The sequence below is a fragment of the Phyllostomus discolor genome, chromosome 4 (assembly GCF_004126475.2).
Source record: "Phyllostomus discolor isolate MPI-MPIP mPhyDis1 chromosome 4, mPhyDis1.pri.v3, whole genome shotgun sequence".
Taxonomy (NCBI): domain Eukaryota; kingdom Metazoa; phylum Chordata; class Mammalia; order Chiroptera; family Phyllostomidae; genus Phyllostomus; species Phyllostomus discolor.
In genome coordinates, this window is record NC_040906.2 from 68788836 (window position 1) to 68810173 (window position 21338).

Genomic DNA, 21338 nt, shown 5'->3' on the forward strand with positions numbered 1-21338 from the left:
TAAGCAGTTTATATTTTACTCCAAATGCAAGTGTTTTAACAAGAACAATAAGATTAAATTCACCATCAAATTCTATCATATTGAAATACAATAATCAGTATTGTGACAGTATTTTTTTAAAAGGAGGATATTATAAATGTATTTTAAAATCTGGAAAGATAGATTTTTAGCTCTTTACCTCTACTCTTCTCACCAGTGGTAACCACTATCAAGAGCTAAAAATCCATCTTTTCAGATGAAAAAGCATGCTTCAACAGCAATGAATACAACCAGTAATAACACTACATTCATATATACATGTGAATATAAGCATGTAAATTATATGTTTAAATACAAAGAAAGAAGTCTATTCTAGAATGATACCAAATTGTTGACGGCAGTTGTCATTTTTATTAAGAGAAAGGAGTGAAAAGGAACCTATATAAGCCTACCAATTTCCAAAGGATTGACTTTAACACTCTAAAGGATATGAGAAAGTAAGGTCTGGGACAGCAAGGTCCTTGTATTAATAATGTAGAATAGTACAAGTAGGTACACATCATAGTAAAAGTGCGTCACTGTTAATGATCCTGAAACATGGACCTTTGAGTCCAAAGGCAAAAATTTTTCCTCAAAGCTGTTACTTGTTTTATGTATCACCTCAGTCATTTGTAAACGAAAAGCATTAATGAATGATAGCTCACAAATGTTATCTCCATTTACTTGAAAATAATCCTTTAAATACAAAAAAGGTCAGTATCAGGATAAACTCACTGAAGAGTCTTCATCTTCCAAACAGGCCATTATCTTGGAAGAAAGCTCCTCACAGCACAAATTCTCTTCTGCAGTTGCCACCAAAGCAGCACAGCGGGCAAATGCTCTATATAATTCCGACCAAGCTCTAAGTAAGGTTTTCATGGTGGCCTAACAATAACAGTAAAACAAAATTAAATGTATTATTTATATGTCAAACACCTAATAGAATACATCACGAACATTTTTAAAAACACTGTAACATTAATGTGTCATGGAAGAAGCTAGCATAGGGTAATAAGTTTGTCCCCCACCCCCACAGCAGTGTTCTACTGAAAGAATTGTAATAATGCCACAATACCAGCCATTATTAAGGGTTAAAAGGAACTCTCTTCACCATTTTCCTTTCCCTTATCACAGGTGGTAAACACAAGGCCTGCAGGCCAAATCCAACCCTCCACTTTGTTTTAACTGGCCTGGCACCTTGTTTCTACCCCATGGCAGTGCCAAGCTCTAGCTCAACTGGTAAGGAGTAGTTACATTTATACAGTCCTAAAATTACATTCAGCCCTTTGAAGGCAACCAACCAGGAGGCTGATGTGGCCCCCAGTGAAAATGAGTTTGGCACCCCTTCCTTATATTGTCATGAGAAAGTCTCATCTTAGGAAAAATTATTGGAGTTCATTATAATGGGTGAAATAATGTTTTCAGAAAAATGCAAATTCTGTAAGTAAAAATTTGACATTGCCTTACCACTGGAAATTTCTGTACTGAAAAAATATGATTTATTGGTAAAGTCAATGCACCATAGATGGCACTAAAATTATGTTCTAAGGCATCACCTTGATTTACTTCATTGGTCTGAAACAAGAAAAATTATGAAGTTAGACAAATTTATCATCTAATTCCGGTATCTTAAGTAATAGAATTGTGTCCCCCAATGTTGAGATGTTCAAGAGATGGTAACCTAACACTCCATCTAATAACTGGTACACTTATGAAAAAAGGGGAACTTTAGATAGAAAAGATACAAGAATGCCATGTGAAGATGAAGTCTGACGGTTGGAGCAATGATTGTAACATGCCAGGAAACACCAAGAATTGCCAGTGACCAACAGAAGCTGAGACGCATGAAGAGATTCTCCCTCAAAGATCCAGAACAACCATGCCAACACCTTTATTTTGAATTTCTGGTCTTCAGAGCTTTAAGAGAACAAATTAACTTTGTTTTAAGCCACTGGATTGTGGAAATTTGTTACAGCAACCTTGGGATACAATGCACTGTTTGTTTTAAGTCCTAAAAATGAATCCCAAAGATGGCTCCAAAGGCTTTCACTATACAGTGAAGGTAGCATTCAAGGCAAGGACTTTAAAAAAAAAAAAAAAGAGCCTGGCTATTCCTCAAAGAGTGGGAAACTAACAATGCAAACTATCTTCCTCCAGAAGACTGTTGTTTACTGATGGCTGCCTTGAGTAGCAGAAATAAAGACTACTGCCCTATTACATAGTAAATTCTATGCAGTTATTACTTAACTTAAAAGTTACGGTGAAATATTTCCCAAAGAATACTTCCTTTTAAATATTGATAAAGCAGCTGACAAACCACCACAAGTATTAGAACTTGAGCTCCACACCCTCTCAATATTGCCACATATTTAAATAAATAAGAGTTAATCAACTCTCAACATATTATTGATTTAGGTACTACTATACAGCTTCACCAACATGGCTTGATCATGGCAATCCTAATATAGTCTAGTCAAGATGACCACTATTATTCCCCATAATACAAATATTGAAAGGATCCAAGATACAAACATGAAAATTTGTATGTATCATATGTGAGTATTCTGGCTTCATAACCTCTACTGGAGAAAACAGACCTGAGGAGCTGCCCTTAAATTGTATGTTCTTAAACAATAAAGCACAAATGCAATGAAAAGAAATCAACTAATCCAAACAGTAGGAAGTTAACCAATCCCACAGGAAAAACTATTTAATACCTTCTATTCAAATTCAAGCTTCTATTCATTTCCATATGCTCTAACAAAAAAAAAAATCCTTCCATTTTTGGGGAAACGTAAATATGTAGCAGATTTTGTATCATACCTGATTAATCAATTCAGTTAATGGGGTGACTATAATACTCCACATTCTCCAGAGATGTTCCTTGTTCTCCAACTGCTTTGCATTTTGATCAATAACATTTAAAACAGAATCACTGAAAGCTAGTGGTGAAGTTGGACCAGAAAGAACACAACCTACAAGTATTTCCAGATTAAGAAAAAACCTGAAAAAATTTTGAACGAGTTAACATGTGTTTTTTGCCAAAATACATCAAGCACACAGCAACAAATTTCTAAAAATAACTGATAAAAGAAATGAATTTCAAATCTTATTTTTGACTTTTTAAAAAAATTTGAGAGTATCTTAAATCAAAGGCATCTAATTCATCACATAACCACCTTTCCAAGATAAACATAAAGAATACTTTTAGCCCTGGCCCCATTGCTCAGTTGGTGAGCACTGTCCAGATATGCCAAGGGTGTAGGTTCAATTTCCCAGTCAGGGTACACGCAAGACAATGAATGTATAAATAAGTGTAACAACAAACAGATGTTTCTCTTTCTTTCTCTCTCCTCCTTTCCTCTCTTTAAACAAACAAACAAACAACAAAAAGGAACAAAAACCCCAAAACACCAAGTTAAAAACAAGAATATTTTCAGTTTAAATTACCTTTCATCTTCTACACCATATCCCAAGAGATTATCATTGAAAATTAACTGAATTAAGAACAAAGCAGGAGTTCCCTGAAGAAAGATGGGAGATTGCAGTCAATCTTGTTATACTTGTTTTCTACAATCAATTACGTAAAACATGATACTGTTAAGGTTGAAATTTAATTTTTCATGTTACTTAGAATGTGACGAAATAAAGAAATGTATTTGAGTAAACTACCCAAGCTCTTTATATTTTCACCATAGCTGTTCCATCTACACTGAAAAATGGTGACAAGATTCCAGATATGAAAAAGAATGTTAACTTAAAACTTGCAGGACCAGTAACACCTACAGCCTGCAGATATCAAGTACATTTCACAATTTAGCCTATGTCACTAAAAACTTACAAAATTTTTAACAGTAACCAGCACTATTACTATATACAAGCAAATAGAAAACTTTTCTTCTGAAATCCCTTTTTAATCCCAGAAAATAGTGCCATATTTAATTATTTACATTAATTTCTTTGCCTATTAATTTTTTTCTTTAACATAATCAGCAAATCCAATTTTCTCAAAAATTTTACAATTTATTTAAGAAAAAGAAATCACAGAGCTTTTATTCTTAGCTCATTTAAATCATATAATTATACTTAAGATACTTGCATTAAGAATGTCCATATTAGCAACCTGATATGCTGGTGAACCTAACACTTTCTGAGGAAGTCCTTTAATTGTAATTTCCATGAGGACCTAAGAAAGACAAAAGGTTTTGTTGCAAGTCATTCATAAAAATCAGTACATAGTACAAATCTAGTAGTATTAACTATATTTTTAATTTATCAATTTGTTATATTTTTGTTAAATATGTTATCAGTGGGAAAACTTCAAATATAGTAGTGTTTGTATATCAATGTGAATATATTTACATTAGTTTAAAAAGTTCAACTAACAACAACACCAAAAAACACCAAAACAACAAAGTCCCTATTTCCAGGGATGATTAATACAAGTTTAGAGTTTATTTTTCTAGACCATTTAAATTTCCATATATGTAATTATACTAAGAAACATAATCTTGCCCTATGCTGGTGTGAGTCAGAGGATTGAATGTCAGCCTGTGAAACAGAGAGAGGGTCACTGGTATGATTCCCAGTCTGGGCACATGCCTGGGTTGTAGGATGGGTCCTCAGTAGGGGTCACTTGAAAGGCAATCACACAATGTTTCTTTTCCCCTCTCTTCCTGTCTCTAAAAATAAATAAAATCTTAAAAAAAAAAAAAAGGAAACATAACCTTCCAATATTGTATTTTTATACCCTTACTGACATACTATGAGATACTATGAAACTTACCTTCTTCATCTGTGCATTTTTCTCTTAATGGCTCGAGGCTATTTCTATCTTTTATTATTAGAAAAAAAATTCTTCAATAAATTATGTGCTCACTAGTACCAGAAACAAATATTTCTTTAAAAAAAAAAAGATTTTATTTATTTATAGAGAAGGAAAGGGAGGGAGGGAGGAGAGAGAGAAACATCAGTGTAAGAGAGAAACGTCAATTGGTTACTTCTCATAAACATCCTGCCCAGGGACCAAACCTGCAACCCAGGCATGTGCCCAGATCAGAAATTGAATCCACAACCTTTCACTTTGTAGTATGATGCCCAACTAAGCCACATCAATGAGGGCCAAAAGCTAATTTGGCCCTTTCTAAAGACTGCTAAATGCTGAATCTAAGACACACCTCTCAAATGTGACAGAAACTGCTGTCCCAAAATATTACTGAACTTCAACCATTTAACTGAAGTGACATACATACCAAAAAAGGCTTATGTTGGTAAAATATGCTTCACATATGCTCATTTGACGCAAATATTAATAAAAATAATAAGTAGCATTTAACTCATTTATTTTGTTCCTGGCCCATAGTGTTTTGCATTTATCAATCCCTTTAGTTAGAACACTGAATTCTCTCTTTACAGAGGCAAGAGAGTAGAAAAATTGCATAACTTTACTTTAATAAATAGGCTGAGATTCAACTAGGTCAGCTCCAAAGCTGTTGCTCTACTGCCAATGTAGATACTGAAACAATACGTAAAGGAAACAGGCTCTGAATTTACGTAAGGGTATACTTTACTCCGTCTACAGATTATTTTTGGATGTTCACTCTTATAAAAAGGTATCTAATTAGCTTTTTCCTTCTCTACTATATAGGAAAACAGAGATGTTTAATACCAATATCATTACATTGGTTAAAAACAGTTCATTTAAAGCATCAAAGCTGCCACAAGATTATTATTCAGATACTTTTTAAAATATACAAAATAACAACTAGTGGAGTTTAGCAGTCTTGTCATGAAATTAGTGTTCATGAGAGTGTCTTCAGTTCAAGTTTAATGTCCTTTACCACATTTACTTTGTTTAGCTTATCCCTTTTCTTACCACAATTGAAGATTTTTATAGCTGCCAATATAGTCATTTGCTTCATTAGTTTTAAATGACTCAAAAGTCAAAGGAACAGTACTCCTTATAGCGTCAAACTCCTGATTAATACTTGATATGTTTTCCCAAATCATGATCTGCGTAAGTATCTTCAATATAAAATTCAGTGTGGTTTTTTAAATTCCAGCATACAGATATTGTACTTACCAGTGTTTTCGATATAGGAAATACTTCTGATTTCACTATGGTGTCCAAAGATTTTAATAAGAGGGTCAAAACCTCAGAACCTGGTCGCTCTTTTTTGTTACCTATCAACAAGCAAAAGAAGGGCAAAAGTTGTTACCTATCAACAAGCAATCTAAACATACAAGTATCTTTAGGAGTAAAAATATACATTTAAAAGACTGAGAATTGGCTTTTTTATTAAGTCAACAAAGTGTTTTGCTAAAATTCTGAAAGCTATACTTCAAAAAATTATTTTAAAATAAATTTATATAAAAGTCAAATAATTCACTGAGTGCTATAAAATTCATTTGATCAGTATTACGGTGCTTACCTGATTCAATAACTGACTTCACTAAGTTAATTAGCTCCTTCCAGATAGCACTGACAACTGCATCTGTCAAAACAAAATGTAAAGTACTTCAGAACAAAGACTACTACAATGGCACCCCTTTTCATCCTCAAACTAAAATAAATTAAGCAATAATTAAGAATGATTCTCATTGAATTTTGTGATCAGTTTATAAAACACTATTACCTCATTTTTACTTAGCAAGAAATGTGTTTAATTTTAATTGTTCTTACAGTACAATTTTCTATCTTTTACTCCTATCCCAACCTCCCCTCCCCCCTCCCATTTCCACCTGCCCCTAGTTTTTATCCATGTGTCCTTTATACTTGTTCCTGTAAATACTTCCTTTTTTCCCCCTGAAATTCCCTCTTCTTTCCCCTCTTAACTCTGTCAGCCTGTCCTCTATTTCAGTGTCTTTGGTTATATTTTGCTTGTTTCTTTGTTTTGTTATTTAGGTTCCTGTTAAAGGTGAGATCATATGGTATTTGTCTTTCACTGCCTGGCTTATTTTGCTTAGCATAATGCTTTCCAGCTCCATGCATGCTGTTGCAAAGGGTAGGAGCTCATAGAATTCCATTCTGTAAATGTACCACAGGTTTTTTGATCCATTCATTTACTGGTGGGCACCTAGGTTGCTTTCAACACTTGGCTATTGTAAATTGTGCTGCTATGAACACTGGGGTGCATAGGTTCTTTTGGATTGGTGTTTCAGGGTTCTTAGGATATAATCCTAACAGTGGAATTGCTGGGTCAAAAGGCAGATCCATTTTTAGTTTTCTGAGAAAAATTCCATACTGTTTTCCATCGTGGTTGTACCAGTCTGCAATCCCACCGGCAGTGCACTAGGGTCCCCCTTCCACCACAACCTCTCCAACACTTGTTGTTTGTTGCTTTATGATGGCCATTCTGACTGGTGTAAACTGGTATCTCATTGTGGTTTTAATTTGCATCTCTCTGAGAGCTAGTGATAAAAAATACGGAACGCTTCAGGGGCCATGCTAATTTTCTCTGTATCATTCCAATTTTAGTATATGTGCTACTGAAGCGAGCACAAGAAATGTGTTTTTTTAAAAAGGACTGTAACATATTAATACCAGGTCATGTAACTATGTTTAATTTTCTTTTTCTTATCATCTGTTTTTTTCTGTATAGAACATATTTAACTTTTGAGACAAGGGAAAACAAAGATCAGGATACCTGAAAACCAAAAGAAAAAAGTTTTCCAAGCCAATTAAAAAGCAAACTATTTTACTTATGATATTTCTTCTCTTTAGTTGATAGGCTTTTGAACACAGGTGTTTAGGTTAACAGAGCCTGGGTTTGTTTGAATCATAGGTCTACAACTTACTATGTGACTTTGCAAAGTATTTACTTCTCAGAACAATAAAATTTCCTCATCTGTAAAACTGACTAACACAAAAGGTCACCATAAGGATTAAATTAATTATAAATTGCTCTTACAGCACAATCTAGCCAATAGGTGACACTATATATTGATTTTTTTAAACAAATAATCTTAAAAAAATCTTAAATATTTACCAGAAGCATCTTTTCCAACTGCAACAAAGCTATCATGAACAGCAGTGATAAGTGTATTTGCATATTTGGAAAAAAAAGAAGAGTTGCTGATTAATGGATGTTCGAGTGGCTCTAGAAGAGGAAAAGAAACAATTATGTAAAACCAGTTTTACAAAATAAACTTCTCAATATAAAGCTTAGGTGGTCTGACATGTTTTTATATTAAAAACTTATTTCATATATAATTATAAAATATTTTTATTAAACACTATTTGCCCTAAATGCAAACTATCTAGAAATTTTAGTTCTATATTCCAACTTATAAACAAAAATAATTTTTGCAAATAACACTACCTGAGTTTTAATGATTGGTAGGCTCATTTTAAGCTTAAAAACAAACAAAAAACAAAAACAAAAACATTAAGCCCTCCCTTGTGTGGCTCAGTGGATTGAGCACCATCCTGAGAACCACAAGGTCACCAGTTTGATTCCCAGTCAGGGCACATGGTTGGGTTGAGGGCCAAGTCCCCAGCTGGGGGCATTTGAGGGGCAACCAATCAATGTTTCTCTCCTCTTTTTCTCTCCCTTCCCCTCTCTCTGAAAATAAATAAAATCTTTAAGAATTAAAAAAAAATATTAACTAAGAAATCTTTAAGCTCATTTCTAAAATCATTCCAATACCAGTCAAATCCCCTTAGTTCATTGTGTTCTAAACTGTTTTAATAAATGAAATTATTTTAAAAACAATAAGTACCTAAGCTCAATACAAGTTTGTTTTGCTTAGCAAAACTCAAAATTTCTGGACCCAAAAAAAAATGAAGTAACATTTCAAGTCCCAAAAGCTGAATAGAGGGAATTGTGGCCATTACACCGAAATTCGAACTCAAGTTCATCCGGGGAGTTACAGAGGCTCCATATGGGGAAGCACCTTTAAAACAAACAAACAAACAAAAAAACAAAGAACAAGTTATATAAGCTTAAATTATCTACTGAAATGAATATATTTTGTTTATTCCCTTTAAGTGAAATGTACTGTTAGATGTAAACATTGTTTTGCTAATACAAGTTGAAGTTTTTGTTAAAACCCACAACAGTATTCCAATTAAATAATCTTACTAGATTAAAAACATTAGTGTTACACACCAAAATGAATATAATTCTCACCAGCATTAATCCACATCCCGAATTATTAAAATTCATACATTCCTTAAACTTAAATATAAAAACTTGGATAAGAATAGCTACTAGAAAATAATAATAGCAATAATTATCTTTCAATGATATTCATTCTCAGCCACATTTCTTATATCTGTTAAGATCTGTTGTTTTTAAAAATATCCATGAAGATTCTGGTTCTGAAACAAACACAATAGTCTGTAATGCACTTCACATGTGCTAAGAAAAGGTTGGTATTTCCAACTACAACAATGTGATTATTGCAGAAAACATTTAACACATATGTAAAACAATGAAGAATATATAATAGACTTTGTGATGGGCGGCCAAAATTATGAAGTGCTTCATTTTATGTGAATAACACTTAATAAAACCTTCAGTCAAAACAATTTTTAAAGATGTAAAGCAAGAATGTCTATCTCTTCTTACCTTTATGTTGAGGGGTCATAGGATTTAAGCCTGGAGAACTAGCTACACGAGATGAATGAGGTGAAGCATTAGTATCAATGCGTATTGTGCTCTGAATCAGGGGCACACAAACCTATTGGAGTAACAGTAATAAAAAAAGATATCTGTAAACTGCATAATTTTCATATTTTTAAAAAGCCTTGCATAATACAGTTAATTTTTTTAAGAAGCAGTCTTTTTTTAATATGTTGAATTTCACGGGCCGTTTCAATGAACAAACTTAAAACTGAAATTTAGAAGTGAGCATTTGTATTAAACTGTATTGCCCCAACTGCGTACTATCTGTAAATTTCAATTATAAATTTCAAATTATACACAAACAATTTTTGCAAATATCTACCTGATTTTTAGTGCAACTGGCAGACTCACTTTAAGCTTTTTAAAAACACATGCTAAAAATATATTAGGACAAATTCAAGCTCATTTCTAAAATCACTCCAGTACCAGTCAAATCCAGTCAATGAATTACAGCACTACTGGGTAAGATTAGCTTAAAAGAACCCTCCAATGGTAGAATCTGAAAAAATTATGATCCCGATTACATGTTACTATCAATATCCAACTTTAATTAATTCATCTTCTACCAAATTTAAAATCCTTAATATATTAAAAAATTTTACATTTGTGAAAAATTTCAAGTACATTTAAAGTCTCCCTTTCCAGGAATACACTCCCTGCTTATGATATTTACATAGACTAGAAGGCAAGGACTAAAGATCCAAAAGTAGTATTTCCTTGAAAATCAAAAATAATTAATAAAGAAATTTTAAAAAGTTACAGACATGTCCCTTTCACTTTAAAAAATTCAGAAATGAAGGATACGATTAATTACAAAAACAAAAAGGTATATATAAGATTAAGTCTGTGTCTAAATGCCCAGAAGGATATCAAAATCTAAAGGAATCTATAAATCATTTGCAACATTATGGAAAAGCTGTAATAGGATTTAAATAATTTGTTGTCACTATGTGGTCTAGAAAAAGGAGATACAGTAAGAATTAATCCAATTTTGTTATCAATCCAGTGTAGCCCTTGATTTCTAGTTCAAAAATTCTGCATCTACTCTCAATTCTATTCTAAGCCCCATGGAATTCCTTTTTAAAAATCTTTATAATGTCCCTAAAAAATGGAGAATATCTTTTGAGGAAAAGGAATTCAAGTTCGTGGTAGGAAAAAAAGATCTCATATATTGTGGTCTACTAACACATAGTAAAAGTAACACTAAAAGATTAAAGAGCACATTTTTAAAAAACTCACAAAGTATTATAGTCAACACTTGTAATGTTACCTGTTCAAAATTAGCAGGTAGATGAGGTCCAAGTCTCATTAGCAAATACCACCAGACTTCCAGTTTTGTTAGTGCTAAAGCTTCTGTTCTCACATGGATGGAACTCAAAGGCTGCATTAACAACTTCAGTCTTTTCGCACTACATAGTATTTCTTAAGAGAGAATGAAATAAGCACCCAGGTAAAAAAACATTAAGAGGTAAAGATTAAATTTTAAAAATGAGTATGCAATAGTCTCCTTTTACCATAGAAAGAGAATAAATTTAAAATTTTTTAAATCAACAGCTAGCTGTTCCCCTTTTCACCTCAAAATTTCACCTGACAAACTCCAGTAAACCTAGAAAACAATATTTAAGAAGGTAACAGCAAAAAAGGAGTAAGTATTATTTATTAAATACTGGACACAAGGGGTGATTTTGCAATCAAGGGGCACTCGGCAATGTTTACAATATTTTTGGTTGTTACAGCTCGACAGGCAAGGCTAAGGAGAATGCTACTGCCATCTAGACAGTGGGCTGCATCCAGAGGATACTATTTAATACAAGTGGTCTCCACAACAAACTGTCTAGCCAACATACCAAACATTGAGAAACTGTCCAAGCTGTTTTAGTATTTTCATTATCCCTATTTAACATGTAAAAAATAAAGGCGTATATTTTGCATCCTGTCAAAAATGGTGATTTTAAACTTTACTAGTATTTTATTTTATCATGCATTATTATACCTGTTGTTGCCATTAGATTTTGGAAACCTAAATAGATTTTTGTAGCTTCAGATGTACTCTACATTAACAATAATCAGATTAAAATTCAGCATAAAATTTAAATCTAGTTCTTTAAATAAAATATTTTTGTCAGAAGTATGTGAATGTGTAACTGTAACTGGAAATACATAAAAAGACAGTCTGTCTCAAATAACTTATTAAAAAGACTTAAAAGTTAGAAATAAGTAAGTATAAAGTCATGTATTTGGTTAGACGATATTCATTAATGTTTTCTTATAACTCTTTTGCCATTCAGCTTTTAATTAACCTTTCCGTAAGAAAATAGAAAGTCAAACCACTGTGAGAACAAATGCTCTAATCCTTTAACTATTTATGAGAGGAGTTCCACAATAAAACCCCTATAGCATGATTGTCAACTGCCATACAATAACCCATTCATTCTCTTTTAGTTATAAGGCCTGCTTTCACTCATGACAGTGATGGGTGCCCAATTTTGACTTCTTTATCTATTGTCCTGTTTAGCCATTCTATTCAGTGAGACTTAAGTGGCAGTGTATGCAGAATTTCTAGAACGCATATTATATATAGCGGGCTCAGCTGAGTTCATTTCAGCTCTGCCTTCCCTCCCTCCTTAGTGCAACTAAGGTATAGTGAAGATGACAGAATAGAAAGTTAGGCATCTGATTCCTTAATGACTTCCTAGGTCTGTAATACCAATTGTAGACTTTCTGGCTCTGGACTTATTTTATCTTCTTTAAGCTGTAACTTAAAGAAGATTTTATGCTGTAACACTCAATACATTCAGTCCTGAACATTATTTCATGGTGATAGTTCATAAACAAACAAAAAGTAACATTTCCAATTAAAACTGGTCCCTGGCAATGAGCTTTTACCAATATTTTCAATAAAAGCAATTATGGTTAATACAAATAATCACCTTATAAAACACATTTTAAAAGGAGGGAAAGGATTAATGGTCTTTGGTAGAAAAGAAAATACAGAATGGAGTCAACATTACTTAGCAGATCTGGTAAATATACAGTATCAGTTACACCTAAGATTAAGTTACCCAGTGAAGTAGGTACTAATAGTTACCCACTTCTGGGCTAAATATTCTTTTTCATATATATCAACCACCTTCACTGGATAATAAAGTTAAGGCAAATTAAAAGGAATCACTTATATATATTAATGTTAACCTATTATTAAGTTGATCAGTCACTGATACGTTTGTTCCAGAACAATCACAATTGTTTCCTATCTACTGACCGTGCAACCTTTGGTAAATTACTTAGTCTCTCCAAAATAGTAACAATATTTACTATCTCAGGTCCATTGTGATGATTAAATGAGAGACAGGTAAAGTGGTCAACTAAAATGTGGGCATGTACTAAGAAGCCACAATGGTACTTGTCATTTTGTTCACTTTTTGAACATAAATATTCAGAATTTTTAAATATTCCTTACCTGGATTTAATGCAAAATTATCTATTAAACTCTTCCAAGCAATAAAAGCAATTTTTTTAATTATGGGTGCTCCACTACGAAATCCCAGTTCTTCCAGCTGTAGTAGGGAATTAATAAAACTCCCACTTCGATGCAAAGTCTAAGAGGGAAAATCATTAAAAAGTTATTTACCTGCCTAAAACAATACATAAAGCACTAATATCATTCACTGATTTGTTTCAATCAGTTTCAACCATGTAAAAGTCTTAGAAATTTAAATCTTAAATAGTACCAAATTCTGTATGAACATTCAGAATTCAAGATCACAAATATAAAGCTCCACAAAGCAGGTAATATATAACACAAAGCATTTCTAAAATATCAGAGAAAATTAGGACGACAAATAAGAATTTTACCAAAATCAATACCAAAAAGGGAATATTTATATGAAAAAGTAAAATCAGTATAAAAAAACTAAGAAATGTTAAACCCTGAAACTAATAAAAACTGTCTTTTCAAACACAGTAAAATAGGCAAGAAAAATGGTTAAGTGCAAAAATGGATGAAGGACAAGTAAACATGCATCCTGAGAGAAAATACAAAAAAAGACAAAATATTGCCCAGGCCAGCATAGCTCAGTTGATTGGGCATTGTCCCACAAACTAAAGGGTGGTGGATTAGATCCCAATCAGGGCACATGCCTCTACTGCAGGTTCATTCCCTGGCTTGGGCACCTATGAAAGGTAAACAATTGATGTATCTCTCCCTGTCTTTTTCCCTCCCTTTCCTAAAATCAATAAACATGTTCTTGAATGAGGATTTAAAAAAATAAAATAAAATATTAACAGCCATAAGTGAATATAACTACATATAATCTGAATAGAATATGAACAATAACAGAAAAAACCTGGCTTAGACAATCACAAGGAATTCACCAAGAAAGCTGCTTGAGCTGATGAAATTAGTTCAACAATGTTTCAGAGCAGATCAACATCTGAAAATCAGTTGTATTTTTATATATCAGCAACAATCTGAAGAAATTAGGAAAGAAAGCAATTCTATCTACAATGGCACTTAAAAAGAATTACTTAATAATAAACCTAATCAATTGGTGAAAAGACTTGTACACTAAAAGCTACAAAAAGCATTGCTGAAAGAAATCTAAAAAGACTTAAATAAGTAGGGAACAAAGTTGGAGCTCTGGCTGGTATGGCTCAGTGGATTGAGCACTAACCTGTGAACCAAGAGGTTGCCGGTTTGATTCCCAGTCAGGGAACAGGCCTGGGTTACAGGCCAGGTCCCCAGTTGGGGGTGTGAGGGGCAACAGATCAATGTTTCTCTCACACATCAGTGTTTCTCTCCCTGCCTCTCTCCATTCCCCTCTTTCTAGAAAATCTCTTAAAGTAAAAAAAAATAAATAAATAAAAAAAAGTTGATTTCTAAACTTACTACAAATTACAGTAATTAAAACATATGGTAGTGGGGGCTAGGGTAGCTCAGCTTGTTAGAACATTGTCCCAATACACCAAGGTTGCAGGTTTCATTCCTGGTCAGGGCACATTCAGGAAGCAACTCATGAATGAGTAAGTGAAAGCATAAACAGAGAGAGGTCTGTGTGTGTGTCTGTCAACTCAATAAAAAAAGAAATATGGTAGTGGCACAAGAACAAATAAACCTTTCCATACCTTCCATATACTGTCAATTGGTTTTACAAGTGTGCCTAGACCCTTCAATAACAAAAAATCTATTCAACAAATTGTCCGGGAAAATTAAACATCCTCATGCAAAACTGAAGCTAGACTCTTGCTTTACATACATAAATAAATTCAAAATGGATCAAAGATCAAAACATACAAACTAAAACTATAAAGCTCCGAGAAGGTAACATAGGGGGAAAATTAATGCATTGGCTTTGGCAACAACTTCACGGATATAACACAGAATGCAGAGATAACAGTTATCTATTATCTAATTTATATGCACTTAATCAAATTTAACTTTTATGCATTAAAGGATACTATCAAGAAAGTAAAGACAACCTTTACGGTAAGGGAAAAAATATTTGCCAATGATATCTGATAAAAATTAATATCTAGAATAAGGAACTACAACTTAACATAAACCAAACCGCCCAATTTAAAATAGGCAAAGGCTGGGCATGTAAAGTACAGCACAGGGGATACAGTCAATCATCTTGTAGTAAGTGCCAGGTGGCAAGGGTGGGGGGGTGTTCAGACTATTTTGTAAGGAATATGGTTGCTAACAACTACACTGTATACCTGAAACACAAGATACTCAATGTAAAATAAACTGTAATTAACGAATAAAATTTAAAAAAACAAGCACAACTTTCACAGGAAATCCTAGATAAATTAAAAATTTAAGAATATGAATCAAAAAATAAAAACAGACAAAGGTTTTCCTGTCATCTGAGTTGTGTGGAGTCAGCTCTTGGATCTCTGAGATCCAAAACCTTAAGGCTTCTTTACCAAGCAGCTGGGCTGCCATCACTATGCCACAAAATGAACATACTGAGCTACCACCATAAACACTATAGATATTACTTGGATTATCATGAGAAAAAGAGAAAGAAAAATTGAGAGGTTCATAAGTGTTCCAGGAGGTCAGACATACCTAGTCTGAAGGCTAAGGGCTACTATAAATAGCACCATGATAAGAAAATAAAAGACTATTAAGATGCATGAAAATAGCCCTGGCTGGCGCAGCTCGGTGGATTGAGCGAGGGCTGCAAACCAAAGTGTTGCAGGTTCGATTCCCAGTCAGGGTATATGACTGGGTTGCAGGCCACGGCCCTCAGCAACGGCACATTAGTGTCTCTCTCTTTCTCCCTCCCTTCCCTCTCTAAGAATAAATAAATAAAAATCTTAAAAAAAAAACTCCAAAAGCATTTAAAAAGAAATGCATGAAAATATAAACACCAATGATGAAAAACACACCATAGAAAATAGTACCTGCCATCCCACTGGATACAGAGAGACAGTGCTAAGCTTATTTTGAGTACTTTCAATAAAGAAGAAAAAGCAAGAAAGTCCCTCTGCCTAAGGTTCACACCCATGGAGAAATAGAAATATTAAGTTATTGGAATAGGAAAGAGGACTGAAAAATGTATAAAAGAGGTTGGTTATTAAATTCTGCTGTTGAAAATGGCTATATGTAAAAACCACCTAAATATAAGATTCCTGAGGACTTCTGGCCAAGATGGAGGCATAGATAGACACACTGTGCCTCCTTGCACAACCAAGATAGGGGCAACAATTTTGAAACAGAGTAACAAAAAGAAATGACAGAAAATTGAACTGTATGGAAGTTGGACAACCAAGGAGTTAAAATACACACATCCAACCAGACCAGAAGGAGGGGCAGAGTCGGACAGCAGGGTGCAGAGGGGTCACAGCACAAACAGTGGTGGGACCAGGTGCATAAGGCATCCCAGGTGTGCAAGACCACAGCAGGTGGACCCTGGGTGCGGGGAGGCAACTGGCAGACCCAGCAAGGCAGTGATTGTGAAGCAAGGACTGCAAGCAACCCAGGATCCCAGCGCCAAGAAATAGAGCCTTGAGGCACTGACTGAAAACGCCTGTGGGGGTTGAGGTGGCGCGAGAGACTCCCAGCCTCACAGGAGTTTCGTTAGAGAGACCCACGGGGTCCCAGAAAGTACACAAACCCACCCACATGAGAATCAGTACCAGAAAGGCCCAATTTGCTTGTCGGGAGTAGCAGAGGGGACTGAAATCTGAGAGAGAAGGGCACAAGCCCCATTGTTCCCTCTCTGACCTTGCCCCCACAAAAAGCATCACAACCCAGTGACTGGGTTGCCCCACCTGGTGAACTCCTAAGGCTCCACCCCTCATTCGTAACAGGCACTACAAGACCCCCCCCCCCCCCCGCCAAAAAAAGGGGGGGGGCGCAAACAGAAGAACAGATCAAAGCTTCACAGCAAATACAACTAAGTGACCAAGAAATAGCCAACCTATCAGATGCACAGTTCAAAGCACTGGTGATGAGGATGCTCACAGAACTGGTTGATTTTAGTTGCAAACTAGATGAAAAAAAATGAAGGCTATGCTATGTGAAATGAAGGAAAATGCACAGGGAACCAACAGTGATGGGAAGAAAACTGGGACTCAAATTAATGGAGTGGACCAGGGGAGAAACAACCAAACAGAAAAGAATGAAGAAACAAGAATTCAAACAAATGAGGAGATGCTTAGCAACCTCTAGGACATCTTTAAACGTTCCAACATCCGAATTATAGGGGTACCAGAAGGAAAAGAGGAAGAGCAACAAGTGGAAAAGTTATTTGAACAAATAATAAAGGAGAACTCCCCCAATCTGGCAAAGGAAATAGACTTCCAGGAAGTCCAGGAAGCTCAGAGAGTCCCAAAGAAGTTGGACCCAAGGAGGAACACACCAAGGCACATCATAATTACATTAGCCAAGGTAAAAACGGAGGAGAGAATCCTAGAAGCAGCAAGAGAAAGGAGACAGTTACCTACAAAGGAGTTCCCATCAGACTGTCAGCTGATTTCTCAAGAGACCTTGCAGGCAAGAAGGGGCTGGAAAGAAGTATTCCAAGTCATGAAAGGCAAGGACCTACATCCAAGATTGCTTTATTCAGCAAAGCTTTCAGTTAGAATGGAAGGGCAGATAAAGTGCTTCTCAGATAAGGTCAAGTTGAAGGGGTTCATCATCATCACCAAGCCCTTATATGAAATGTTAAAGGAAATTATCTAAGAAAAAGATAAAAGATATGTACAGTAAAATGACAGCAAACTCACAATTATTAACAACCATACCTAAAACAAAAACAAAACAAGCTAAGGAAACTAGAACAGGAACAGAACCACAGAAATGGAGATCACATGGAGGGTTAACAATAGGAGAGTGGGAGGAGGAGAGAGGGGGAAAAGGTACACAAAGTAGCACAAATGGTAGGTAAAAAATAGACAGGAGGGCAAGAATAGTATGGGAAATGTAGAAGCTAAAAAACTTATGACACATGGACATGAACTATAGGGGAGAATGTGGATGGGAGAGGGCATGCAGGGTAGAAGGGAATGAAAGGGAGGTAATAGCATAATCAATAAAATATATATAAAAAAAAAAGATTCCTTAAGCCAATGGATTTATGTTTCAGCAAGGCCCACATAATACATAAGTGAAAAATCTCCCTTTGCTTGTCAATATGGAATGTGCAGAAAAATCCCTCATCCCTACTATATATAACTTAGGGTATTACTACCACAGGTACTAAGGTGAAATGTGGGCAATTGTTACAAGGAAGCAAAGTGATTTGGGGGGAATATGCCCCAAACAACAATCCTGAAAATGATAGATATGTAAATGCAATTACACTGACTTGACAGCTATTTCACACAAGAAACTCCTTATAATTATTGAAGACTACAAAGCAGTAAGAAAAACTACCATTATTATATTTCTGAATCCTACCCGTCTTATATGTCCACAATCATCAAGAGAACTATTTATCATATTGAAAAAAACAAACAAACAAACAAACAAACAAAACAACCCACAATAAAATAGTCCAATTAAAAAAAAAAAAAGCTATTATCCAAAAGCGGGAAAATAACAAGTTTTAACAAGGATGTGGAAAAATTTGAACCCTTATGGGTTACTGGTAGGAGTGTACAATGGCGTGGCCACTGTGGAGTTTGCAGGTTTCTCTAAAAGTTCAACATAGAGCTATAATGACCCAGCATCCACTCTTACGTACATACCCAAAACTACTGACAGCAAAGAATCCAACAGATATCTGTACACCAACATTCACAGCAGCATTATTCATAATCACCGAAGCGTGAAAACAAGCCAATATCCATGTACAAATAAATGCATAAACAAAATGAGGTACGTACACATAAAATATTTTTCTGCCTTAAGAAGGAAATTTTAATGTGCTACATGGCTGGATCATTAAAAAAATTATGCTTAGTGAAATAATACACAGAAGGCCAAATATTATAGAATTGCACTTATATCAAGTATCTAGAATTAGCATATCCATACAGACAGAAAGTACAAGTTACCAGGAGACATAAAGAAAGGAACAGGAGAATAACTGCTTAACTTAGTCGAGTCTTTGTTGGGGAAAATGAAAAAGTTCTGGGTGTAAATATTGGTGTAATATTCATACAACTTATGAATGTATTTAATGCCACTGAACTGTACACTTAGGATGGTTGTAAGTATTGTATTTACCATAATAAAGAAAAATATATACCCTCCTATCAAGGAAACCTGGCTTACAGATAGAACATACAGTCAATTCTCTTTATTCAAGATAGTTATGTTTTAGTAAGTCATCTCAAACACTGTATTAAGGGAATATTGAGCCATCACTCTTAGGAAAAATGCAGTTAGGTTCCTGAGAGCCTCCGGTCATCTTTGTTGCAACCAATCAATATACAACCTTGTTTTATGTTTATTTTTTTAAGAGACAACTTACTTAATATGTAGTCATGCAATGCATAACAAGGATCCGTTCCAACAAATACACCAGGCAATTTTGTCATTGTTTGAACATTATAGAGTGCATGCACACAAACCTATATGATATAGCCGACTATATACCTAGGCTATGTGGTACAGTCAAATTTCTTGACTAGAGACCTGTACACAGTGTGCTCCTGCATAAAACATGAGGTTAAATCAAGCACAAGAAAAACTGATGAGATCAAGAGATGAGGTAAGCCCAAGATATATGAGGTTGCTGCCAGGGTAACACGGCATACTATTTTATAGCAAACTTTTTTTTAGTAAGTAGAAAGAGTACATTCCAAAATAATGGTTAGTATAATACTTAAACCAGTAACCGTCATTTATTATTAGTATCAAGTATTATGTACCATACGTAATTTATGTGATATACTTTTAGGTGACTGGTAACGCAGGTCTGTGGACACCAATATCACCGCAACCACATGATGTCACTAGGCAACAGGAATTCTCAGCTCCATTACAACCTTATGGGACCACCATCGTATATGCAATCCATTGCTAACCTTAACATTGTTAATGCGGTACACAACCATACATCACTATTTCACTAACACTGAATTCCTGGCCAGGAGCACTGTAACTGATGCCTGAATAAAGCTTATCTAACACCCTTATTTTCTCCATTAGGCACAGCAGTCTTCCTGTACTTAGAAACCATAGACAGCCCTTCAACACTACACTTGGGGGCCATCAAAAGGTGCAATCATCACCCTTTGGTGGGTGGCTCAGTAGGTTGGAGTATTGTCCTATACACTGAAAGGTCTTGGGTTGGATTCCCAGTCAAGGCACATACCTAGGTTGCAGGTTCAATCCCTAGTCAAGGCACAAGCCAAGAGGTAACCGATCACAGGGTTGTTTCTCTCTCTCCTCCCTCACCCTCCCTCTTTCTAAAATCAATAAGCATGTCTTCAGGTGAGGACCAAAAAATGCAATCATCAAGAAAAAGCACAAAAGGTGAAAAATGTGGCACTAAATGGATCATGAAAAGGACATTTAAATGGTACAGGGAGCTTAGACAAAAAGGCAAAGCATAACCTTCCTTATTCAAGGTCAGCTGGGAACAAATGCACTGTGGAACTCAAATTTGTTTGCCACTCTGCAGGTCTGTTATACACACAGGTAGTAACTTTAGGAAATTATACAGCCCAAGTACTAGTACTGGGTTTACAAACAAATTTTGGTGAACAGATATCATATTGGTATAATGAGGATTGACTATACTATGTAAATAAAGTTAAGAAATGAAAAGTGTTTAGCATATAAAAGTGAACTGTTCTTTAAATATGGACTTACCTTCCCAAGAAGTCTGACAAACAAAGGCCATAATTTTAAAACATAAGTCTCATTTTTACTCATAAATAGCTTTTGGAGTTCTGAAAGTAACTTCTGCAAACAAAAGAAAAAATATTTACCAAAATGATTCTTGGAAAGTAAAAAAATATGCACTATCAAATCAGTTGATTGTCTCAGCTAAATAATTTTACCCAAAGTTTTATCAGGAAAACTTTCATACCTTTCATACCCATAGCAAAGCTGAGAGTTTTATAATAAATGTCCAAATATAAATAACCGCTAACATTTTACTATGCTTGTCTTATCACAATCTGGCCATTCTTGCATCCATTAATCGTTTAATTTTTTTCTACCAATATTCTTTCCCCTAACAACTTCAGCATGCATACAATTAATTCAAGTTCAAATGACAATGT

General features: G+C 34.7%; 1 protein-coding gene and 1 pseudogene across 9 annotated transcripts in view; both read right to left on the minus strand.

Annotated features, from left to right (window-relative positions):
* RIF1 (replication timing regulatory factor 1) overlaps nt 1–21338 on the minus strand; it is a 68311-nt gene that overhangs the window by 39300 nt on the left and 7673 nt on the right. For all 9 annotated transcript variants that reach the window (XM_036023510.1, XM_028508686.2, XM_028508685.2 and 6 more), the window contains 13 exons: nt 20923–21015; nt 13108–13246; nt 10918–11069; nt 9591–9702; nt 8740–8913; nt 8007–8117; nt 6450–6512; nt 6101–6201; nt 4118–4204; nt 3469–3542; nt 2842–3022; nt 1486–1593; nt 754–903 (listed from right to left, as the gene is read on the minus strand). In XM_036023510.1, the coding sequence (XP_035879403.1) occupies nt 754–903; nt 1486–1593; nt 2842–3022; nt 3469–3542; nt 4118–4204; nt 6101–6201; nt 6450–6512; nt 8007–8117; nt 8740–8913; nt 9591–9702; nt 10918–11069; nt 13108–13246; nt 20923–21015 (1545 nt within the window). The remainder of the gene's footprint in view (nt 1–753; nt 904–1485; nt 1594–2841; nt 3023–3468; nt 3543–4117; nt 4205–6100; nt 6202–6449; nt 6513–8006; nt 8118–8739; nt 8914–9590; nt 9703–10917; nt 11070–13107; nt 13247–20922; nt 21016–21338) is intronic.
* On the minus strand, nt 7455–7519 carry LOC114495809 (annotated as a pseudogene).